The following is a 19,161-nucleotide window of genomic DNA, read 5'->3' on the forward strand; positions in this document are numbered from 1 at the left end:
TTTGGAGTGGGCAAGTCTACTGTGGGGACTGCTGTGATCCAAGTAGCCAATGCAATCACTGACGTTGTGCTATCAAGGGTAGTGACTCTGGGAAATGTGCAGGTCATACTGGATGGCTTTGCTGCAATGAGGTTCCCTAACTGTGGTGGGGCGATAGGCAGAACATATATCCCTATCTTGGCACCAGACCACCTTGCCAACCAGTACGTACACCACAAGGGGTACTTCTCAATGGTGCTGCAAGTACTGGTGGTTCACAAGGGACATTTCACTGACATCAATGTGGGATGACCGGGAAAGATGCATGACGCTCGCATCTTTAGGAACTCCGGGCTGTTCGAGCAGTTGCAAGAAGGGACTTATTTTCCAGACCAGAAAATTACTGTTGGGGATGTTGAAATGCCAATAGTTATTCTTGGGGACCCAGCCCACCCCTTGCTCCCATGGCTCATGAAGCCGTACACAGGCAGCCTGGACAGTATTCAGGAGCAGTTTAACTATAGGCTGAGCAAGTGCAGAATGGTGGTAGAATGTGCCTTTGGATGTTTAAAAGCTTGCTGGCGCTTTTTGCTGACTAGGTTAGACCTCAGTGCAACCAACATTCCCATTGTTATTGCTGCTTGCTGTGTGCTCCATAATATCTGTGAGAGTAAGGGGTAGATGTTTCTGGCAGAATGGGAGGTTGAGGCAAATTGCCTGGTGGCCAATTTTGAGCAGCCAGACACCAGGGCGATTAGAAGAGCACAGCTAGGCGTGCTGTGCATCAGAGAGGCTTTGAAAACCAGTTTCATGACTGGTCAGGGTATGGTGTGACATCTGCGTGTGTTTCTCCTTGCTGAAAACCCGCACCCTTTGTTGATTTTAATTCCCTGTAAGCCAACTACCCTCCCCACTTTGATCACAGCTGGCAAAGGAAATAAAGTAACTATTGTTTTGAAACCATGCATTGTTTATTTATTAATTAAAAACAAAAGTGAGATAACTGACAAGGTAGCCCGGGTGGGGTGAGGTGCAGGAGGAGGGAAGGACAAGGCGCCATTGCTTATTGTAGCCACACTACAAATCAAAACTGTTTGAATGACAACCTTCTGTTGCTTGGGCCATCCTCTGGAGTGGAGGGGCTGGATGCCCGGAGCCTCCGTCACCGTGTTCTTGGGTGTCTGGGTGAGGAGGATATGGAACTTGGGGAGGAGGGCTGGCAGTTATACCATGGATGCAGTGGGGGTCTGTGCTCTTGTTGGCTTTCCTGCAGCTCCAACAGATGCTTCATCATATCCGTTTGCTCCCGCATTAGCCTCAGCATCACCTCATGCCTCTGCTCTTCACACTCACTTAATGCTTTCCTGGCCTCTGCCACTGAATGCATCCACGCATTAAGCTGTGCCCTAACAATGCGGGAGGACTGCATGAGCTCGGAGAACATGTTGTCGCGAGTGCATTTTTTTCACCTTCTAATCTGCGATAACCTCAGGGATGGAAATGATAGGGGGAGCCAACAAATATTTGCACCTGGGGGGAGATAAAAAGAGAGAGTAAAATTAAAGATGATACATTTCTGAGAACAAAAGGGAGACTCTTTCACAGTGAATCAAGCAATTCACAGCAGTCAGCTCATGTGCTTTAGGTACAAGGTCGAATTTTGCCTTTTATATTGAGCACCTGCCAGTATGGTGACACATCACAAACAGCTGGGCAACAGAATTCGGTTTCCAGGCAGCCATGGTAAGCCTTTTGGTACGTGGGGTTGGCTTCTTACACCTTCATAACATGTGGGAATAGTTTCAAACTGCAGCGCCATCCTTTCCCATAGCAAGCAATGCCAGTTGGGTTTCACATTTAAAAGAAGGGGCTGCGGTTTTTGGATGGATGTGCAGCACACACCTCTCCCTACCGCATGGTTATTCTCTGGGATGATCCTTTCACCCTTCCCCCCATCGCGTGGCTATTCTCCAGGATTATCTCTTTTAGCCAAGCACAAACAACCCAGCATGAATGGGGTCCTTTTACTGTTCCCTTACAAAAATTCCCCTATTTCAACCAGGTGACCATGAATGATATCATTCTCCTGAGGCTAACACAGAAAGATAAAGACTGAATGTTGCGAGAATGCAACCAAAACCCAGGACCGTTTGCTGCCATGCTTTGTGCTGCAATGATTCCAGACTACTTGCTACTGGCTTGGCGTGGTAAAGTGTCCTATCATGGAGGACGAAATAAGGCAGCCCTCCCCAGAAACCTTCTGCAAAGGCTTTCAGAGTACCTCCAGGAGAGCTTCATGGAGATGTCCTTGGAGGATTCCTGCTCCATCCCCAGACACGTTAACAGACTTTTCCAGTAGTTGTACTGGCCGCGAATGCATCCCAATTCTTCAGGGCAAATGAAACATTAAACACTATTGCTTTTAAATCCTGTACTGTAGTTACAAATGTGCACTCACCAGAGCTGCCTTCTCTGGCTTCAGGGTCAGGGATCCCGCCTTGTGAGGGTATTGGCTCCAGGGTGATGAAAAGTTCCTGGCTGTCTGGGAGAATGGATTCACTGCTTGCCTGCTGCGCATTCCCCTCCTCTTCCTCATCCACAAAATCCTCCTCCCTGTTGCATCAGACTCCCCCCTTGAAGGTGTCCACGGACAGTGGTAGAGTAGTGGTAGGGTCTCCCCCTATAATGCCATGCCGCTGATCATAGAAGTGGCATGTATGGGGCTCTGACCCGGAGTGACCTTTTGCCTCCTTTGTCTTTTGGTAGGCTTGCCTGAGCTCCTTGACTTTCATGCGGCACTGCTGTGTGTCCCTGTTGTAGCCTTTGTCCATCATACCCTGTGCAATTTTGGCATATATATTAGCATTTCTTCTTTTTGATCAAAGTTCGGCCTGCACAGATTCTTCTCCCCATACAGCAATCAGATCCAATGTCTTCCTTTTGGTCCATGCTGGAGCTCGTTTGCAATTCTGGGGGACTGCATGGTCACCTGTGCTGCTGAGCTCGCCATGCTGACCAAACAGGAAATGAAATTCAAAATTTCCTGGAGCTTTTCCTGTGTACCTGGCTAGTGCATCGGAGTTCAAAGTGCTGTCCACAGCAGTAACACTGGAGCATTGTGGGATAGCTCCCGGAGGCCAATACCATCGAATTGCATCTGCACTACCCCAAATTCGACCCAGCAAGGTAGATTTTAGCGCTACTCCCCTCCCTGTGGAGGAGTACAGAAGTCAATTTTAAGAGCCCTTTAGGTCGATGGAACGGAGTTGGTTGGGTAGACACATTCATTTTAAAATCGACCTAACGTGGCTAAATTCCACCTAACCCCATAGTGTAGACCAGGGCTAAGGTTATTTGTAAAATTCACTCCGTCCTTGAAACTAACTAGCTAATGTAATGTTTTGTATTGAGGACTTTGTTGTAATCATTTTCCTTTTTAAAGAAAAATATTTAAAAGATTCGCAAAAAGAAAAGGAGTACTTGTGGCACCTTAGAGACTAATCAATTTATTTGAGCATAAGCTTTCATGAGCTACAACTCACTTCATCGGATGCATACTGTCAAGGTTCCTCCCCCACTCTGAACTCTAGGGTACAGATGTGGGGACCTGCATGAAAAACCTCCTAAGCTTATCTTTACCAGCTTAGGTCAAACTTCCCCAAGGTACAAAATATTACCCCCGTTATCCTTGGACTGGCCGCTACCACCACCAAACTAATACTGGTTACTGGGGAAGAGCTGTTTGGACGCGTCCTTCCCCCCAAAATACTTCCCAAAACCTTGCACCCCACTTCCTGGACAAGGTTTGGTAAAAAGCCTCACCAATTTGCCTACGTGACTACAGACCCAGACCCTTGGATCTTAAGAACAATGAACAATCCTCCCAACACTTGCACCCCCCCTTTCCTGGGAAATGTTGGATAAAAAGCCTCACCAATTTGCATAGGTGACCACAGACCCAAACCCTTGGATCTGAGAACAATGAAAAAGCATTCAGTGTTTTACAAGAAGACTTTTAATAAAAAATAGAAGTAAATAGAAATAAAGAAATCCCCCCTGTAAAATCAGGATGGTAGATATCTTACAGGGTAATTAGATTCAAAAACATAGAGAACCCCTCTAGGCAAAACCTTAAGTTACAAAAAAGATACACAGACAGAAATAGTTATTCTATTCAGCACAATTCTTTTCTCAGCCATTTAAAGAAATCATAATCTAACACATACCTAGCTAGATTACTTACTAAAAGTTCTAAGACTCCATTCCTGGTCTATCCCCGGCCAAAACGACTACAGACAGACACAGACCCTTTGTTTCTCTCCCTCCTCCCAGCTTTTGAAAGTATCTTGTCTCCTCATTGGTCATTTTGGTCAGGTGCCAGCGAGGTTACCTTTAGCTTCTTAACCCTTTACAGGTGAGAGGAGCTTTCCCCTGGCCAGGAGGGATTTCAAAGGGGTTTACCCTTCCCTTTATATTTATGACACATACTCACAGTGTATGTTGCTTAGCATGTTTGTAAATCTGGTTGGGCACCCAGAAAATAAGGAACAATAAGTGGCCACCTGTGAAAATTTTTACTTAAGTGATTAGCCCAACATGACATAGGGACTTTGGCCAAAACAGGGGCAGAATCCAGTTCTCCAGGGTGTCAGTGAACACCCATAACCATAAGACTATCTTTTCTCTTCCTGCCTCATTCATTATACACCTTCCAATTTATGTAAGCAATGAGATAGGGATCCTCCAGACAACAGCCTCATTCAGTATTCAACCCTGATTCATTCCTAGAGAACCATTCTTACTGTCTGAACTGCATGAGGCAGGGGTACTGGGAAGAAAAGTAGTATGAGATCATGTAATTAAAGATACAAGAGCGTTGGCCTGCTAAACCCAGGGTTGTGAGTTCAATCCTTGAGGGGGCCATTTGGGATCTGGGCAAAAATTGGGGATTGGTCCTGCTTTGAGCAGGGGGTTGGACTAGATGACCTCCTGAGATCCCTTCCAACCCTGGTATTCTATGATTCTATAAGGCTTTGGTTGTTAATTCCATTTTAAACCCTAATTTTTAATAATCTTGTTGCATATTTTAAAGAATGCTGTAATAACTCAGCACAATTATAACATTTGGAATCCAGTACCACAGTTCAAATAAAATCTCAAAGAAAGGACTAATCTATTACAACAAATGAAAAGTTTTCTATTGAAAAACATTACAATTTCTATTAAATATTGAAATACAATGTTATGATAAAGTATTATGTGTTTTATTATACCAAGGAAATAAAGGATTTCAAATTTAAGGCTGTTATTCTAGACTGACTTTGTCCTTAGTTTACCCCAATGTTTCATGGTATGAACAATACATAATCTTTCAGAATCTGCAACACCTTGGCATAATAAGAGTGAGTAATGGGACAACTCCAGCCAGAAGTTTCAGCGTTAACTTTCATTTTCCATGTTTTTATGGATTTAAACCAGACTGGTTATCTTTAACATTATTTAAACATTGTTGTTTGTGGCTGAGTTTATTATATTGTCATGTTCATACTGCTGCGCTGAACATATCATATATTAGGTTATAATCCAAGCTTTTCAAGGATTTATAGTGTTGCTATAAAATTTGCTCAAGGAATAAAGCTTTTAACCCAAGAGCAAATACTCTAATATATTTTACTACAAATTCTAAATGTAAGTGAATTGGACACTTCCTAGTTAGAGAAAAGCAAATGTGTATGTTCATTTTATTAAGATCCTTTAAACCTATATTTTCCTTTACTAAAATTCAGATTTTTATTTGTGTGCTGTCAATATATGAACCCTTGGGGAAAGAGGTTAGGGGGTGGGGGAAAGAAGAGGGAAGGGTGAAATATAAAAAACCCAAAAAACAACATCTTAAACTGTTACCACAGATATCCAATTTTTAAATGTTAACATTGTAAAAGCTCCATACCACTGCTTGACATGATACATTGTTTCTGTTCCGGAGGTGGATAAGCTGTCATGTCAACATTTATTAATGTCTTCATACTACAAATTGACATTAGGTATCATGGGAAAACTCCACTTATTAATGTCTCCATACTATGGATAGACAGGATACATCTTTATGACTCTAAAGGTACTTACAATTTCATGCCACAGTGTTTGAGGATGTGTCAAAATACACGAGCCTTTCAGAAAGAGAGCTGGGGTGGCTTTTTTGGGGGGGGGTTGTCCGCAGAGCCAAGTTGGAGTCTTCTATACTTGGCTCTGGTTAGTAAACATTTATTTTTTCTCCTCTTTCCCTCTACCTCCAAAATGCCGGCTTGAGCTATAGCAGGCATGAGCTATAGCAGCTTCAGACTGTCTTCCAGCAGCCTTTGCACAGTTTCAGCTGAAGCAGCCTGTAAGCTGCAAACTGCTACAACCGTTAGAATTCCCCAAAGCATTAAAGAATATGAAGTTTATGTTCATATAAAATGTATGTTGGAGGAATAGGGAAGGAACGAGACAAGTCTTATGGCACTGTACTGCAAATGCCATCACATGCACTGCTTACTACCATGGGAAGTCCAAGCCAATGGACAATGGTTAATGACAGTAATCACTATTCCTGTTTGTGTTTGCAGAATTGGGCCCTTTGCATGTATCCCTATTTTTTTCTGCAGTATCCTGTGCCATTGTGCTATCATGTAATTTGTTTCTTAATACGTTCATATTTATAAAGTGCTTTGAGATTTTGTATTGTATTCCAACTCTCATTCATCTATAAAAAGAACAATTGACAGGAGTTAGTTATGAATAAGAGTTATGTCAGTTCACATACTTAGAATTGATACACACTCAGGCCTGACATAGTCCTGTTTAACTGGTCCAAAAAGAGAAACGTGCATATTTTAAGGTGGATACATAGCCAAAGTTATGAGTATTTCAATCCAGTAGACAATATGTACTTATTGTTTGTTTGTCTCTTGCAGTGGAGCATCCAGAAAGCAAGATAAGATAGGCAGATAATTGACCATCATAATTGCTTTATCTCTGAACTTGATGAGTTCTGAACTAGCTTTCTGCCACCGTATTCTTGAGTCTCCCTCACTCTTATTGTTGTAGGCTGATGAAAAGAGTATGACTTTTGAAAGAAAGCCCATTTTATTTGTAGTTAGTCCAATAAAAGAGAGTGCCAATAACTTCTTGTCATTTCCCTGACCCCACTCCCTCCCTGGAGTTTGAAATGTGTTTTTCTAGGTGATAAAGACAGTTCTAATGCAAGCGCAACACAAAACTGCCTTGTACCATATTACAAGTATTTATTATTTGAGCTCTCTCTGATGATATCTCTGCTGTTCAAGGCACAAATAAACACAGTCCCTGCCCTAAGGAACTTAAAATCTAAAACCCGTACATCTTATAATACAGCTAAAACCTGGTTTCACTCCTTCAAAACTATGATAAAGCCAAACTAACAGCTGCTAAGCCATCTTGGGTGGTATTATACTCCCATTTTTTAAAATAAATTTATAGCATATTATATCGTAATGCAATGCTTCTCAAACTATGGAGTGCATCCCCCGAGAGGACAGTATGTATAAGGGGATGCACAGACTTTTCAGTCCACACTGCAGTAGTTATACTGATGTAACTCTCCACGTGGACTCATAGATTCCTAGAGTTTAAGGCCAGAGGGGAACAGCAGATCATCTAATCTGACCGCCTGTATATTACAAGTCCTTAAATATCACCCAGTTAACCCTAAGTGGAGCCTAATAACTTGTGTTTGACTATTATCTCACTTCCAGAGTGAATTAATTAAAAAAAAAAAGAGAGAGCATCCACATGGAGGGTTACACCAGTAAAAAACAAAACAAAACACTGCAATATAAATTCATACCTTCCCTTATGCTGGTGTAACTTCCTGATAACTTCTTGTGTAGACAAGCCTTAAGCTGTGCAGGCCTTTAATAGCACACAGCAGGGATGACACAGGGTATTGTGATTGGTTTTATTTTCTAGAAGTGGGACTCAGCTTTCAAGAGCTGGAAAAAGCCTATTTAAGAAATTGCAGTTTTAACAGTATAAATACACTGCATTACATAAGTGCCATTGAATAAATGTATACCCATGAACATTTCAAGTTTGAAAGCAGAAATTTAAACACACTATAATTATAATCCTGCTTTGTTTGAAGTTCCCCTTCTAAACTTTTACTTTAAAACAAAATTTTGCTCCACTCTTTTCCCCCTCAAATTGCTTTCTCTTCTGATCTTGGGACACAGTTAAGAAAATGTCCTCTGCAGTGCAGTGCCTCTAGTCTGAGTACGAAAACCCTGGATATGCATGCAATTTTAAAGGATACATAATCAGCTGTGACAAATACTAATGTAATTATTGTGAGATTAAAATGACCCAATTCCCTTGATTTGAGTGCATTAAACTCTGTAAGGTTTTCTTCCATGTCAGATGTGATCATCTCCATTTTTAGATAATTTTCATCAGCCATCATACCTTCATGCCCATGTTCCATGTTACCATCTTTACTGAAAACTGAGGCAAAATATTGATTTGGTTTTGGGGCCACACCTAGATTATGTAATGTGGATGGGAAGGAGATTAAAGACACAGGACCAACATTATCCATCCTTATTGTCTTTTTATTTATATAACTAAGAAAACCTCTTATTTATTGTAACTTCCTTGGCAAGAGCTGATTCAGCTTTTTAGCAATTTTTTATTTTTTCTATAATTTTTTTTAGCAATTTTTAGCATTGCCTTTTAGCAATTCTCACTTTATTCCTACATTTTCTAACCTCCAAGATGTACTTTTCTTGCTGATCAATCCCTTTTTCCATTCCCTCTAGGCACTCTGTTTACTCCTAATAATCTTTTTGAAGTAGTTATTCATCCAGCTGGGTCTGGACCCTTTCCCTACAAGTTTTCTTCCCCTGGCTTGGGATGTAAATGTCAGACAGCTTTTGTATAGTTGGTTTAAAGAAATTCCAAACCTCCTCCACGTTTAAGTCCTTGAGGTGTTCAATCCAGTTGACGCCTTTAACTAATTCCCTTAATTTCCTAAAGTCTGCCCTTTTGAAATCAAATAGCACAGTTGACAACCCAGTTTTGATTATTCTTCCATTTCATTTAAACTGAATCAATTTGTGATTATTTAAGCCAAGATTATTTCCTACCACCAGCTCTTCTATGATGTCCTCACTGCTTACCAAAATCAAGTCTAAATTACATCTCCTCTTGTGGGTTCAGTGGTGATTTGATGAAGAAAACGGTCATCTATCCCATCCAAGAATAACTGGGCACTGCCAGTATGATCGCATTTATTCTCCAGTCTATATTCAGGAAGTTAGTCTTCCATTATGACATAATATCCGATAGTATTTATCTCTCTAATAATTTTAAAGAGATCTCTATCCATATCTGGGTCTGACCCTGGGAGTCAATTCCTAAACCTAACAAAACTTCTTTTATAATCCTTTCCCAAAATGATTTTGACTCTTTCTGTTTTGTCCATTCTGTCACATTTATTTCTTTACAGCTTACCACCTCATTAATGTATAATGCTACCCCACCACCTTTATTCCTATCTCTTCTAAACAGCATACACCCTTTAGTACCGGTATGCCAGTCATGAGTGCTTCTCCACCATGTTTCTATAATATAATATCCAGTCTGACCTCCTGTGCCAGTAGTTCCAGTTCCCGTATTTTTTATTGCCTAGACTCCTTGCATTCATGTACACGCATTTCAGTTGTTTCCCTTGGACCTAAACCCAGTTTTGCAACCACATTAGGTATAGCCCTTTCACTAAGTGTAACAGCTGCCTGATTATTACTCTAATCAATATTTGTACTTATGTCACTGTGCTGTCCATACTTTTATCTTCTGGGGTTACATTATCTTTACCATATCTTCATTTAGCAGATTTTCCCCCTCCTGTGTATTAAAGCCAAGCATGGAGATCTCATGAGTCTCTCCCAACTTTTTCCCCTCACCAACTAGTTTAAAGACCAACTTATCAATGATCAACATGCCAAAGCCGTTTCACACCTATAGTGTCTGTCTACTTTGCAGTGGAATACATCTCTCATATCTGAGTTTGAAACGCTATTACTAAGGGCTAATTTACTGTTTCAAAATTGTAATTTTTGTCTCATCTTTGTTGGTTTTGTTCTAGATTTATGACTGATGCAGCTCGCCGTGAGCAGGAATCCTTGAAGAAAAAGATTCAGCCTAAACTCTCTTTGACTTTGTCAAGTTCAGTGTCCCGTGGGAATGTATCTACTCCACCCCGCCACAGCAGTGGAAGCCTTACTCCTCCAGTCACGCCCCCAATCACTCCCTCCTCCTCATTTCGTAGCAGTACACCAACAGGTAAGGAGCTACAACTTCACTTAGTCCTTTGCCTTTGCTGAGAGAGAGTCGCAATAGACTGTGGGCGTATCCATTGCTGCAGTATTATCAATTCCCAATCAGAAGTCAGGCACACAAAAATCATGAGATGGGCTTAAAAATTGTTAGTCTTAAAAACAAAATAACCCCCCCCCCCCCACACACACACACAGCTTTTGGGTTCTTTTTATTTGCCTCCTGTTTCTGAACTTTGGGAGTGTGCTTTGGTCACATGTTCAAGCTTTTTTGTCCGCAAGTACGAAGGCTAGCTTTTTTTTTTTTTTAAGGAAGCTGAGATTCTCATATGTGCAAAGGAAGTGTGGTTTATGGAAAACACCAAATGTGGTGAGACTCATGATACAACTGCAAGTGCTGGCAAACCCTGTAGGACTTGACTCTTGAGATCTAAAAGAAAGTGTAGTGTAATCTCATCTGTTGACTGTATTCATAGTGAACCTAATTCACGCAAGGTTATGCCAGCTTCTTCCAGAGTAACATAGAGCACCTCGTGGCAGAAAGCCCTTGCAGAAGGGGATGTGGCAACATAAAACACTTGCAATCCCCATCCAACCGCAGGGCTTGCAGCTAACCAGCAGAGCCTCTGAATGTGGACAGTCCTAACTGGAGAACAAACAGAATACTTAAAGATGGGCTTTATGGGATTATGTGGGCTAGTTCATAAGGGAGAAACAAACTGGAAGTCAAATCCAAGATGCCACTACTAAGAAGGAGCAGACTGACTGCTTGAGTCTAGGATTATACCCCAGTATGAAATATTTGTTCTGGATGGTTGAGGCATACAACTCAAAACTGACTATTGAGTACAGTCAATCTTACCTGCTTATGTAGATACTTTATTTATAATGCACCCATCACCGAGGTATCTGGATGCTAACAAAATAAAAAGCAAAACTACGTTCTTGGGACAATTCCCCACTTCTGTCTCTTTATAGTCCCAGGGGTTGTGTGGAGTTTTGTTTTGTTTTTTCTTTGGGTAAAATGTATCCTGAGATATGTGCATCCAGTGGGTCACAGATGCAAGGATTTCTTGCACCTGGAGCAGTAAGTCTGTCCCACTTACTTTTGAACTTGGAGGGGATAAAATTAAGCAGTAAAACAAAGAAAAAAAACAAGCATGATACTGGAGATGAATTTTCTTATAGATTTTTCTGCCTCCTTTTTGCTGAGCTTCACTTCAAAAGCAAAACCCAAATAGCCATCCCAGCAATAAAATTCATTGTAGTGAATTCTTTCCAGTGCCAGTTTTATTCTGCATTGATTTAAAGTTATAAACAGCTAGACATGCTTGGGCAGATCCTCACCATCAGCGAGACTGGGGCTAGACTGATTTACACCAGCTAGGAATCTGGCCCACTGTTTCTGGATATTCTTCAGAATAAGTGTACTTCAGTATCTTATTCTGTGCACCTTGCCCTACAGTCTGAATACAGGAAGATATAATGGAAACTGTTGGAATCTGTCACCAATAGTGTAACAGAAAAGGAATATATTTTATCCCATTTTACAAAGTATAGACCCAACACAGTCATTTTACTGAAAAAACATCATGAACACCCTCAGCTTGATATATTGCTATGTAATGTGTTTTCCATAAGTTATTTAATGTTTTGGTATTAATGATTACATGGAAAAATGTGCATGACCTCTATGTCTGGAGAGCTGTGAAATGAATGGACTAGTAAATGTCCCCATATATGCAAAATATGACATGTACAGTGTAGCTAAAATGTTCTTTGTTACATAAGAATATTCACATTTCAGAAAGGAGTTTATTAATAATTATTTTGTAAATAGTGTTTGGAAGAAATTGAATCATTTTCTTTGCTGCAGAGGTTGAGGAATCATTCTAACCTACTGCTTTTTTTAGCGATCCCCACTAAAAAGACGAAGTTATGATGTAGTCAGGATGTGTAATTTTGTGTGTCTGTCAAGAACACTGGTTAGCTATCTGCTGTTTCAACCATATTCCATAATATGTTAAAAATTAATAAGGAAGCTGGTTTCTGTCTACCAAAGTACTTTGCTGTTTTGATTGTATATATTTTTCAAACATTTAGATTATTTAGAATGTTGTTTTACCTGTATTAGAAGGATCAGCTTGTTTCGGCTAACGAGCTCGTTTCTGGGAGTCCTGTTTGCCGGGTTATAAATAATACCAGGTTCCACATTCAGACAACATTCCAAGGTCAGAATTTGTAATAGCTTAGTAGCAAAATTCATATATAAAACAGATATTCTTTCTTAAAGAATTTGACATTCTTAACTCTCAACTAAGTTACATTTCAGCAGCCTCCCCTCGGAATTTCCAATTCTATCATCTTTAAAACTTTTCTGGACCTGAAATAAATCTTTGAGATGTTTCGATTGCTATGAAACTATTGCTCTAAGCCACAGGTTTTTGTTATAAAATTAAATATATTTTGGGGGAACTGGGGAAAATGCAAATGCAGCCCAACTTAAAAGTTACTCAGGAGAGATAGTTAATGCCAGTCTTCAGGGAGGTTCAGTGGCCTCCTCCTGCTTCCTTCTGGATTAGGGAGATAATGGATGGCTGCTGATCCAATCTTCTCCCTTCAGTGCCTCCCTTTACCTCCATTTTCAGGGTCTTCTGACTGGGCAAGGAACCCACTAGGCCTTGCTCCTCCACTGGGGAGGGCAGCAGGAAGGAAAGAGTTCATTTTCCTATTGCAGCCAGCTCTGCAGGAAGACATGGCCAAGCAGAACCCATAATGCCTAGAAGAGTAGTTAGGCAACCTACCCGTGTTCCTTAGCAATTATGTTGTAGTGACCACTGCAAGTGTAATCTTTGATGCTTCCGTAGCTCCATTGCTATTGCTTAAGGTGTGGGTTTTAACATCCCATAGCATCACTGTGTAGCAGATTTGGGGAGAAATGAAGAACAATTTCCATTATTTATTGATTTAGATTTACAGAACAACCCGGTGCCCACGATGCACTTCGGGGGCCCTCATATAATGTAACCTTTACAGTAAATACCGTAATACAAATTTGTTCCAGCAGCAAAAATAACATAACTAAAACCCCTTCTGCTTCACACACAAAAATGTAATTCCTCTTACTCATAACCTGCCCAGATGTGTGGAACTGAACATGAGTGTTGCAGCATGCCCAGTAGATTAAGTAATCTGGGGTCTGGCAGACCGTGGTGGGTAGCAAAGTCCAGGATCAAAGACCCACTCACATAGATATCTATCTTTAACGCAAGCTGTTAATATTTTTGTATAGTTTTTGATATATGTCTGTGTTGGTGAAGGATGAAGTTTCCACCCTTAATTTCTTTGCCTTCAGGTTAAATCAAATCATTGATGTCCCTTTGAAAATTATAGTAAGTCTTCATAATAATCTTTTTCAAATTTTCAGTGATAGTAATAGACTGAAAACTCATTTTTAAAATGAAAGAACATGGTTCCCCCTCCCCCCCCCTTTTTTTTTTTAAATAGCAAAAATAGTTAATTTCTTCTATGGAAAATAAGTCTCAGGTGTTTCTTTAGTTGTTATTGTAGTTGGTTTTTTTTTTTAAATAAAATAAAACTACTTTGGGATTGTAGGGATGCCAAAAAACTATCTGAAGCCACTGCCTTCTATGTATTGGGTGGTTTGTTTGTGTGTTTGTTTTTGTCACCCTCTCCTCCTAAAGATTTCCACAATGAATTTAGAAGAAATTATTCTAGGCCTTAGCCTGGAATAATAAATTTCAATCTGGAGTGAATTTTTGACCTAGTTATAAAACCTGAAGCGGGGTTTAATGTTACCAACTGGCTTTTAAATGGCTCAGGTTGTTGTTTGCAGTGTTGTTTTAGCTGTGTTGGTCCCAAGATATTAGAGAGACAAGATGGGGGAGGTAATATCTTTTATTGGACCAATTTCTATTGGTTAAAGAGACAAGCTTTCGAGCCCTGAAGACGAACGCTGTGTAGCTTGCAAACTTGTCTCTTTCACCAATACCACTTGGTCCAATAAAAGATATTATCTCACCCAACATCTCTCTCTAAATGACTCACTTGTAATTCTCTTTTTATTTTTTTAGTTTGCGGGTTGGGGGGGTAGGGAGGGAAGGTCAGGAATGTTTGAAATATTTGAAAAATTTGAAAAATGAGCATTTCACTCAACTTCCTATGCAAAACTGGCTCTGGTTTCTTTTCTCATTTTTAATGTGTAATCCATTAACATTAAAACAATTTTATAATTTTAAGAGGTTTCTAATCATACTCGCTGCCTGATACAGTTCGGCAGCTGATGGTCCTGCTGGGGTAGCCAGCTCTGGCATTGCACTCTGACAGCAAGCATTGGTGATCTGTCTGGCACACCAACAGGTATTGGTCAGTCTCTCTACTTGCAAGGGAGATGTGAGGGTCAGGTTTAAATGGGTGGCCCACGCTGATCCTATATCAAAGACTGTATCTTATTTGGACCCACAGCTAGCTAACTGGTGCATTATTGGGCTATCTGCTGGCTTATTCAGTGAGTTAAAAAGCAAATGTTGGGTTGTCAAATTTGCAAATTCATTTTTTATTTTTAGATTTCTATGTATATTCACAAACAAATAATCCATACAATCCAAAATTTTGTGGTGTGTGCAGTACTTAATATGGAGTACTAAATATACCTGAATACATATACATGTCAAGTATGCCTATATTCAACTGTTGTAATTATTTTATGGTAGATTAGGCCTGAAAGAAATTAAGCACATTTTAAAATCGTTACAAAAATGTAAAATAAGTGGATACTCTAATTAGTGATAATATAAGCAGTTTACCATGTCATATGTCCATTTAATAGTTAATTTAAACAGGAGAAAAATTTCACCATGGATTTTTCTTTAAGATTTTAGGAATCCAAGATCTAGGCAGTGAGTAATATGATATGATAATATGCCAAATATGCCAAAGATTTTCGCAATAGCAATATTTTAAGAATAAAAAAGCTGCAGTTGAGGTTTTCAAAGCACTGCTTTAAAATTCTCAACCTATGTATATGCTTTGATATAGAAATCATTGCACATTTCTTAGATACCCAAAAGATACAAAGAATCCTTGGTTCTTTATTTGAAACTACAGTATGAGAGCTAACTTAAGCAATATAAAACAGCTGCAACAGGTTTCCCCCTCTCTCTCTACCCTCCCCCCCCTCCCAAAACCCTTTCCAGACAGTACAGTCTCAGGATCCCATTTGAAAAATGATTTAGTAGCTCTAGTAGCAAATTAAAGCATCTGGGCACTTCAGTGATATAGAAAGCATATTTTTTAGGTTGAAACCAAGACGGCTTTGTTGCATTTTCAGGAATCTGAAAGCTGCAGAATTTCAGGTAATGCAGAGCAGCAAATTGTGCAGCAATTTTTCCTAAATAAATCTCTCACCGATGATGGGCCATAATTTACACAGTATCTAATCTTTTGATTTAATACCATGTGCAACACAAAAAAAGTGAAGCTAATCTATCAGTTAATGAAAAACACATTCATTGCTAGGGGGAAGATCCTCAGCTAGTGTAAATTGTAAGAGTTCTACTGAAGTCAAAAGTACTTCTGATACCCAATGGTAATTGCATGCTTAATGCAGTATGATGGTTTAACTAGCTCTTTTCAAGTTCAAGAGAAATAGCATACCCACTCTTCAGAATTAATTCTAATAGTCTTGACATTCTTTTTTATACAGCCAAATTTGCCCCAGTGCTTGAAATGCAATCACAGGCAAAACCTTGACTCTGAAAATTTACACCTTCCTTTTTGTGTCAGCAGGGGTTCCTGCTACAGCCAAAATAATTTAGAGCCCCATTGTCCCCTACGTGGAATAACCCACAAAAGGGAAAGGAAACTCCATGTGTTTCAACTTCTGGAGTTTCCTACTACTTCCGTGGAAGAAGGCACTGACCATAGAGACACATGGACAGCCCTTGCCTCTGCTCCTTCTGCTGGTCCATGAAGAGTCTATCTTCTGCAGATTCTTCGCTCCTGCATGCATAGCTGCTGTCTGGTCTCTCCCAGGGGTATTCCACAGTATAGGGTGAAGTAGTACATGCTAATACAGCAACAGGCTGTATCAATTTGCACCTGTATGGTTGGTGAAAGAATCCTGAGGAACCCAAACTGCTCCGTTAATCTCCCACACTTCTGATACTGCTCTTAAAAAAAGAATACAAAATGTTAAACAAAAGCCAATGCTCAGCTTGTTGCTAATACCAGTCAACACACACAACAGGAATTTTCCTTTGGAAACAGGCACTAAAAAAAAGTCACACAAATACTGGAGACAGCAAGTGTTATGTACTCAATTAAGGCAGTTTAGATTCTAATGGCATTTTATTTAGTTGTTTTGTAAGTATTTTTTTAAAGTATATGGTTTCTTTTTAAAAAAATGTAAAGCTCTTTCATCTTCATAGGTATTTTAATGTATTTTCCATATGTTATACTTTTAACAATGAAGTAATCATATAGCACAGCCAACTGTTAGGCTGAATACCATAACAGCGTATTAGAAAGAATTTAGCTAAAAATGAGAATGACTTGAATAAGCTGGGTGTGTGTAAGGCAGATGGTAGAAGTGTAAAATTATGATGAGGTTCTTTTAAGACAAGTTGAGGATTCAGTGAAGGAGGAATAAGAGCTCAGAGATCTTTTGATGGGTACACTGTTTTGATATAACTAGTTAACCAGAAATTCAGCCTACTGTATCTCAGCTATCAGGCATCTCTACAGTACAGTTCTTTCTAACACCAGGCTAGCTCATTGGATTGGATTAGTGCTGAATCAGAGGAATGACTGTCAGCTATTGAATACCCAACCCCACTACCTGCAGCAACTGGGGTTTTTCTTAGGCCACATGTCCAAGTACAGTACTAATGAGGCTCAGTATTCATGAGGAGCGCGATTTTTTTTTTTTTTTTTAAAAAGAGGAAAGAAAAGATAATTCACCACAAAATATTCTATGGCCAGGATTTTAAAAAAGTATGGACCTACAATTAGGCTTGTAAATCAAGTCACTGAACAAGTGGGTGCTCAACCCCTTTTAAAATCAGGTCACATATTTTGGGATTCAGTTCTCCATTGTGCTGAGCACTCTGGCCCTGATCCAGCAAAACACTTAAGCACGTGTTTGTTTAAGCACACGAGTAGTCCCATGAAGTCAGCTGCTTAAAGTTAAACATGTGCTTATGTGCGCCACTGAGTCAGTGCCTTGCAGGATCAAGCCTCAACAGCCTTAATGGGTAAGTCTGCACTGCAGCTGGGAGTGAGCCTCCCAGCTCTGGTAGGCAGACTCATGCTACCCGGGTTGAGCTAATGTGCTAAAAAGAGCAGTGTGGATGTTGTGGCTCGGCCAGCAGCCCACTCAACCCCCGGGTAGCTAACCCAAGTCTCCGCTGGAACCACAACTTCTACCCTGCTATTATTAGTGCACTAGCTCAAGCCCCGCTAGTGTGAGTCTATCTACCTGGGCTGCGAAGCTTGCTGCCAGCTGCAGCATAAACATATCCAGTATGCCCAGAAGCCGAACTTCAGCTACTTGTTTTTAAAAACATCTTCACCTGTATGAATTTATTAGGTGTGTTGTTTAGGTATAATTAATTATAATACCTTATGTTAAATTTGTAGATGTTCTCCTGTAGGATAATTTGTAAAAGTAATGAAAACGTATTAATATGAGACCTAACTTCAGAGCTCTGCTATTAAATCTGTGCTGAGAAGTAGGCAGAGAATGCCACATTTTTTGTATATGAACTATGGAGTGTCAGACTAACGGTGTGAATTAACAAAGTTCGAGTGTAATTTGAAAAACATATTTTTAAACGTCCAAGGAATCATCTCATTAGTCTTTCAGACTGACAGAATCTCTAACTTCCCTAATTGCCTATTGAGCTGCAAAACCTATAATGTGTGACACATTTTTTGTGAAAACTAGATGTAGACTCGCCCATGTATAAATAGCACAGTGGTGTGTTAGTTCACAATATAAAGAGAAAAAATCCTGTTTTCCAGTATTGTCTGCACTTGTTTCACACCTAAGGCTCCTGGTTATTTGCATTAGATGTTTAATGTATAGGAAATAAGAATATAAAGATCTGGAATGAAATCCTGGCCTCAATGAAGTCAATGCCAAAACTCCCATTGACTTCAGTGGGGACAGGATTTCACCTTCTGCCATGTGGATGACAGTAGAGAACTTGGCCTACCGCTATTGAAGCTAAAGGGGCTCCATGAGGGTGCAGATCCAAATGTGGGCTTGGAGCCTAGATTAGTACCATGTATTAATTATTAATATTGTATATAGTTCCTATGGCTTACTAATATTAATAATTATTAGTACCATGTATTAATTATTAATACCGTATATAGTTCCTACACCTTTGCACAGCACCTAGCACTCTGAGGCCAGCTATGATACAGTCAGTGCTTCTAAGCATTTGTGTTGCTAGCATGTGAACATTCAGATGTCTTAAATGCCAGGAGCATTTGTGTTTAATTGTGCAGTGCATCTTCTGATAACAAAACCAAAGAAAACACTCCCATTACATCGCCAAAACGAAAAAAACCCTTACACTGTGAGATCTGCAGAGTAAGGACTGTCTCGTACTATAGGTACGTATATCCCCGTAATCATGGTTGAGGCCTCTAAGCCTCTACTGTGGTATAAGTAAAATCTAAAGTAATATTAGACTCAGAAACTAGAGTGTTAGAAAATGTCTATAAAGCCCTGCAGGAATGTTCCTCTTATTGCGATTTCAAAGAGCAGTAGATCAAAGCACACTCTAGAACCCGTAAGGCA

General features: G+C 39.9%; 1 protein-coding gene across 3 annotated transcripts in view; it reads left to right on the plus strand.

Moving 5' to 3' along the window:
- The window catches only part of JAZF1 (JAZF zinc finger 1), a 285,557-nt gene that overhangs the window by 231,297 nt on the left and 35,099 nt on the right, over positions 1 to 19,161 (plus strand). For all 3 annotated transcript variants that reach the window (XM_073333623.2, XM_073333625.2, XM_073333624.2), the window contains exon 3: positions 10,142 to 10,338. In XM_073333623.2, the coding sequence (XP_073189724.1) occupies positions 10,142 to 10,338 (197 nt within the window). The remainder of the gene's footprint in view (positions 1 to 10,141; positions 10,339 to 19,161) is intronic.

Source organism: Lepidochelys kempii, chromosome 2 (genome assembly GCF_965140285.1).
Source record: "Lepidochelys kempii isolate rLepKem1 chromosome 2, rLepKem1.hap1, whole genome shotgun sequence".
Taxonomy (NCBI): domain Eukaryota; kingdom Metazoa; phylum Chordata; order Testudines; family Cheloniidae; genus Lepidochelys; species Lepidochelys kempii.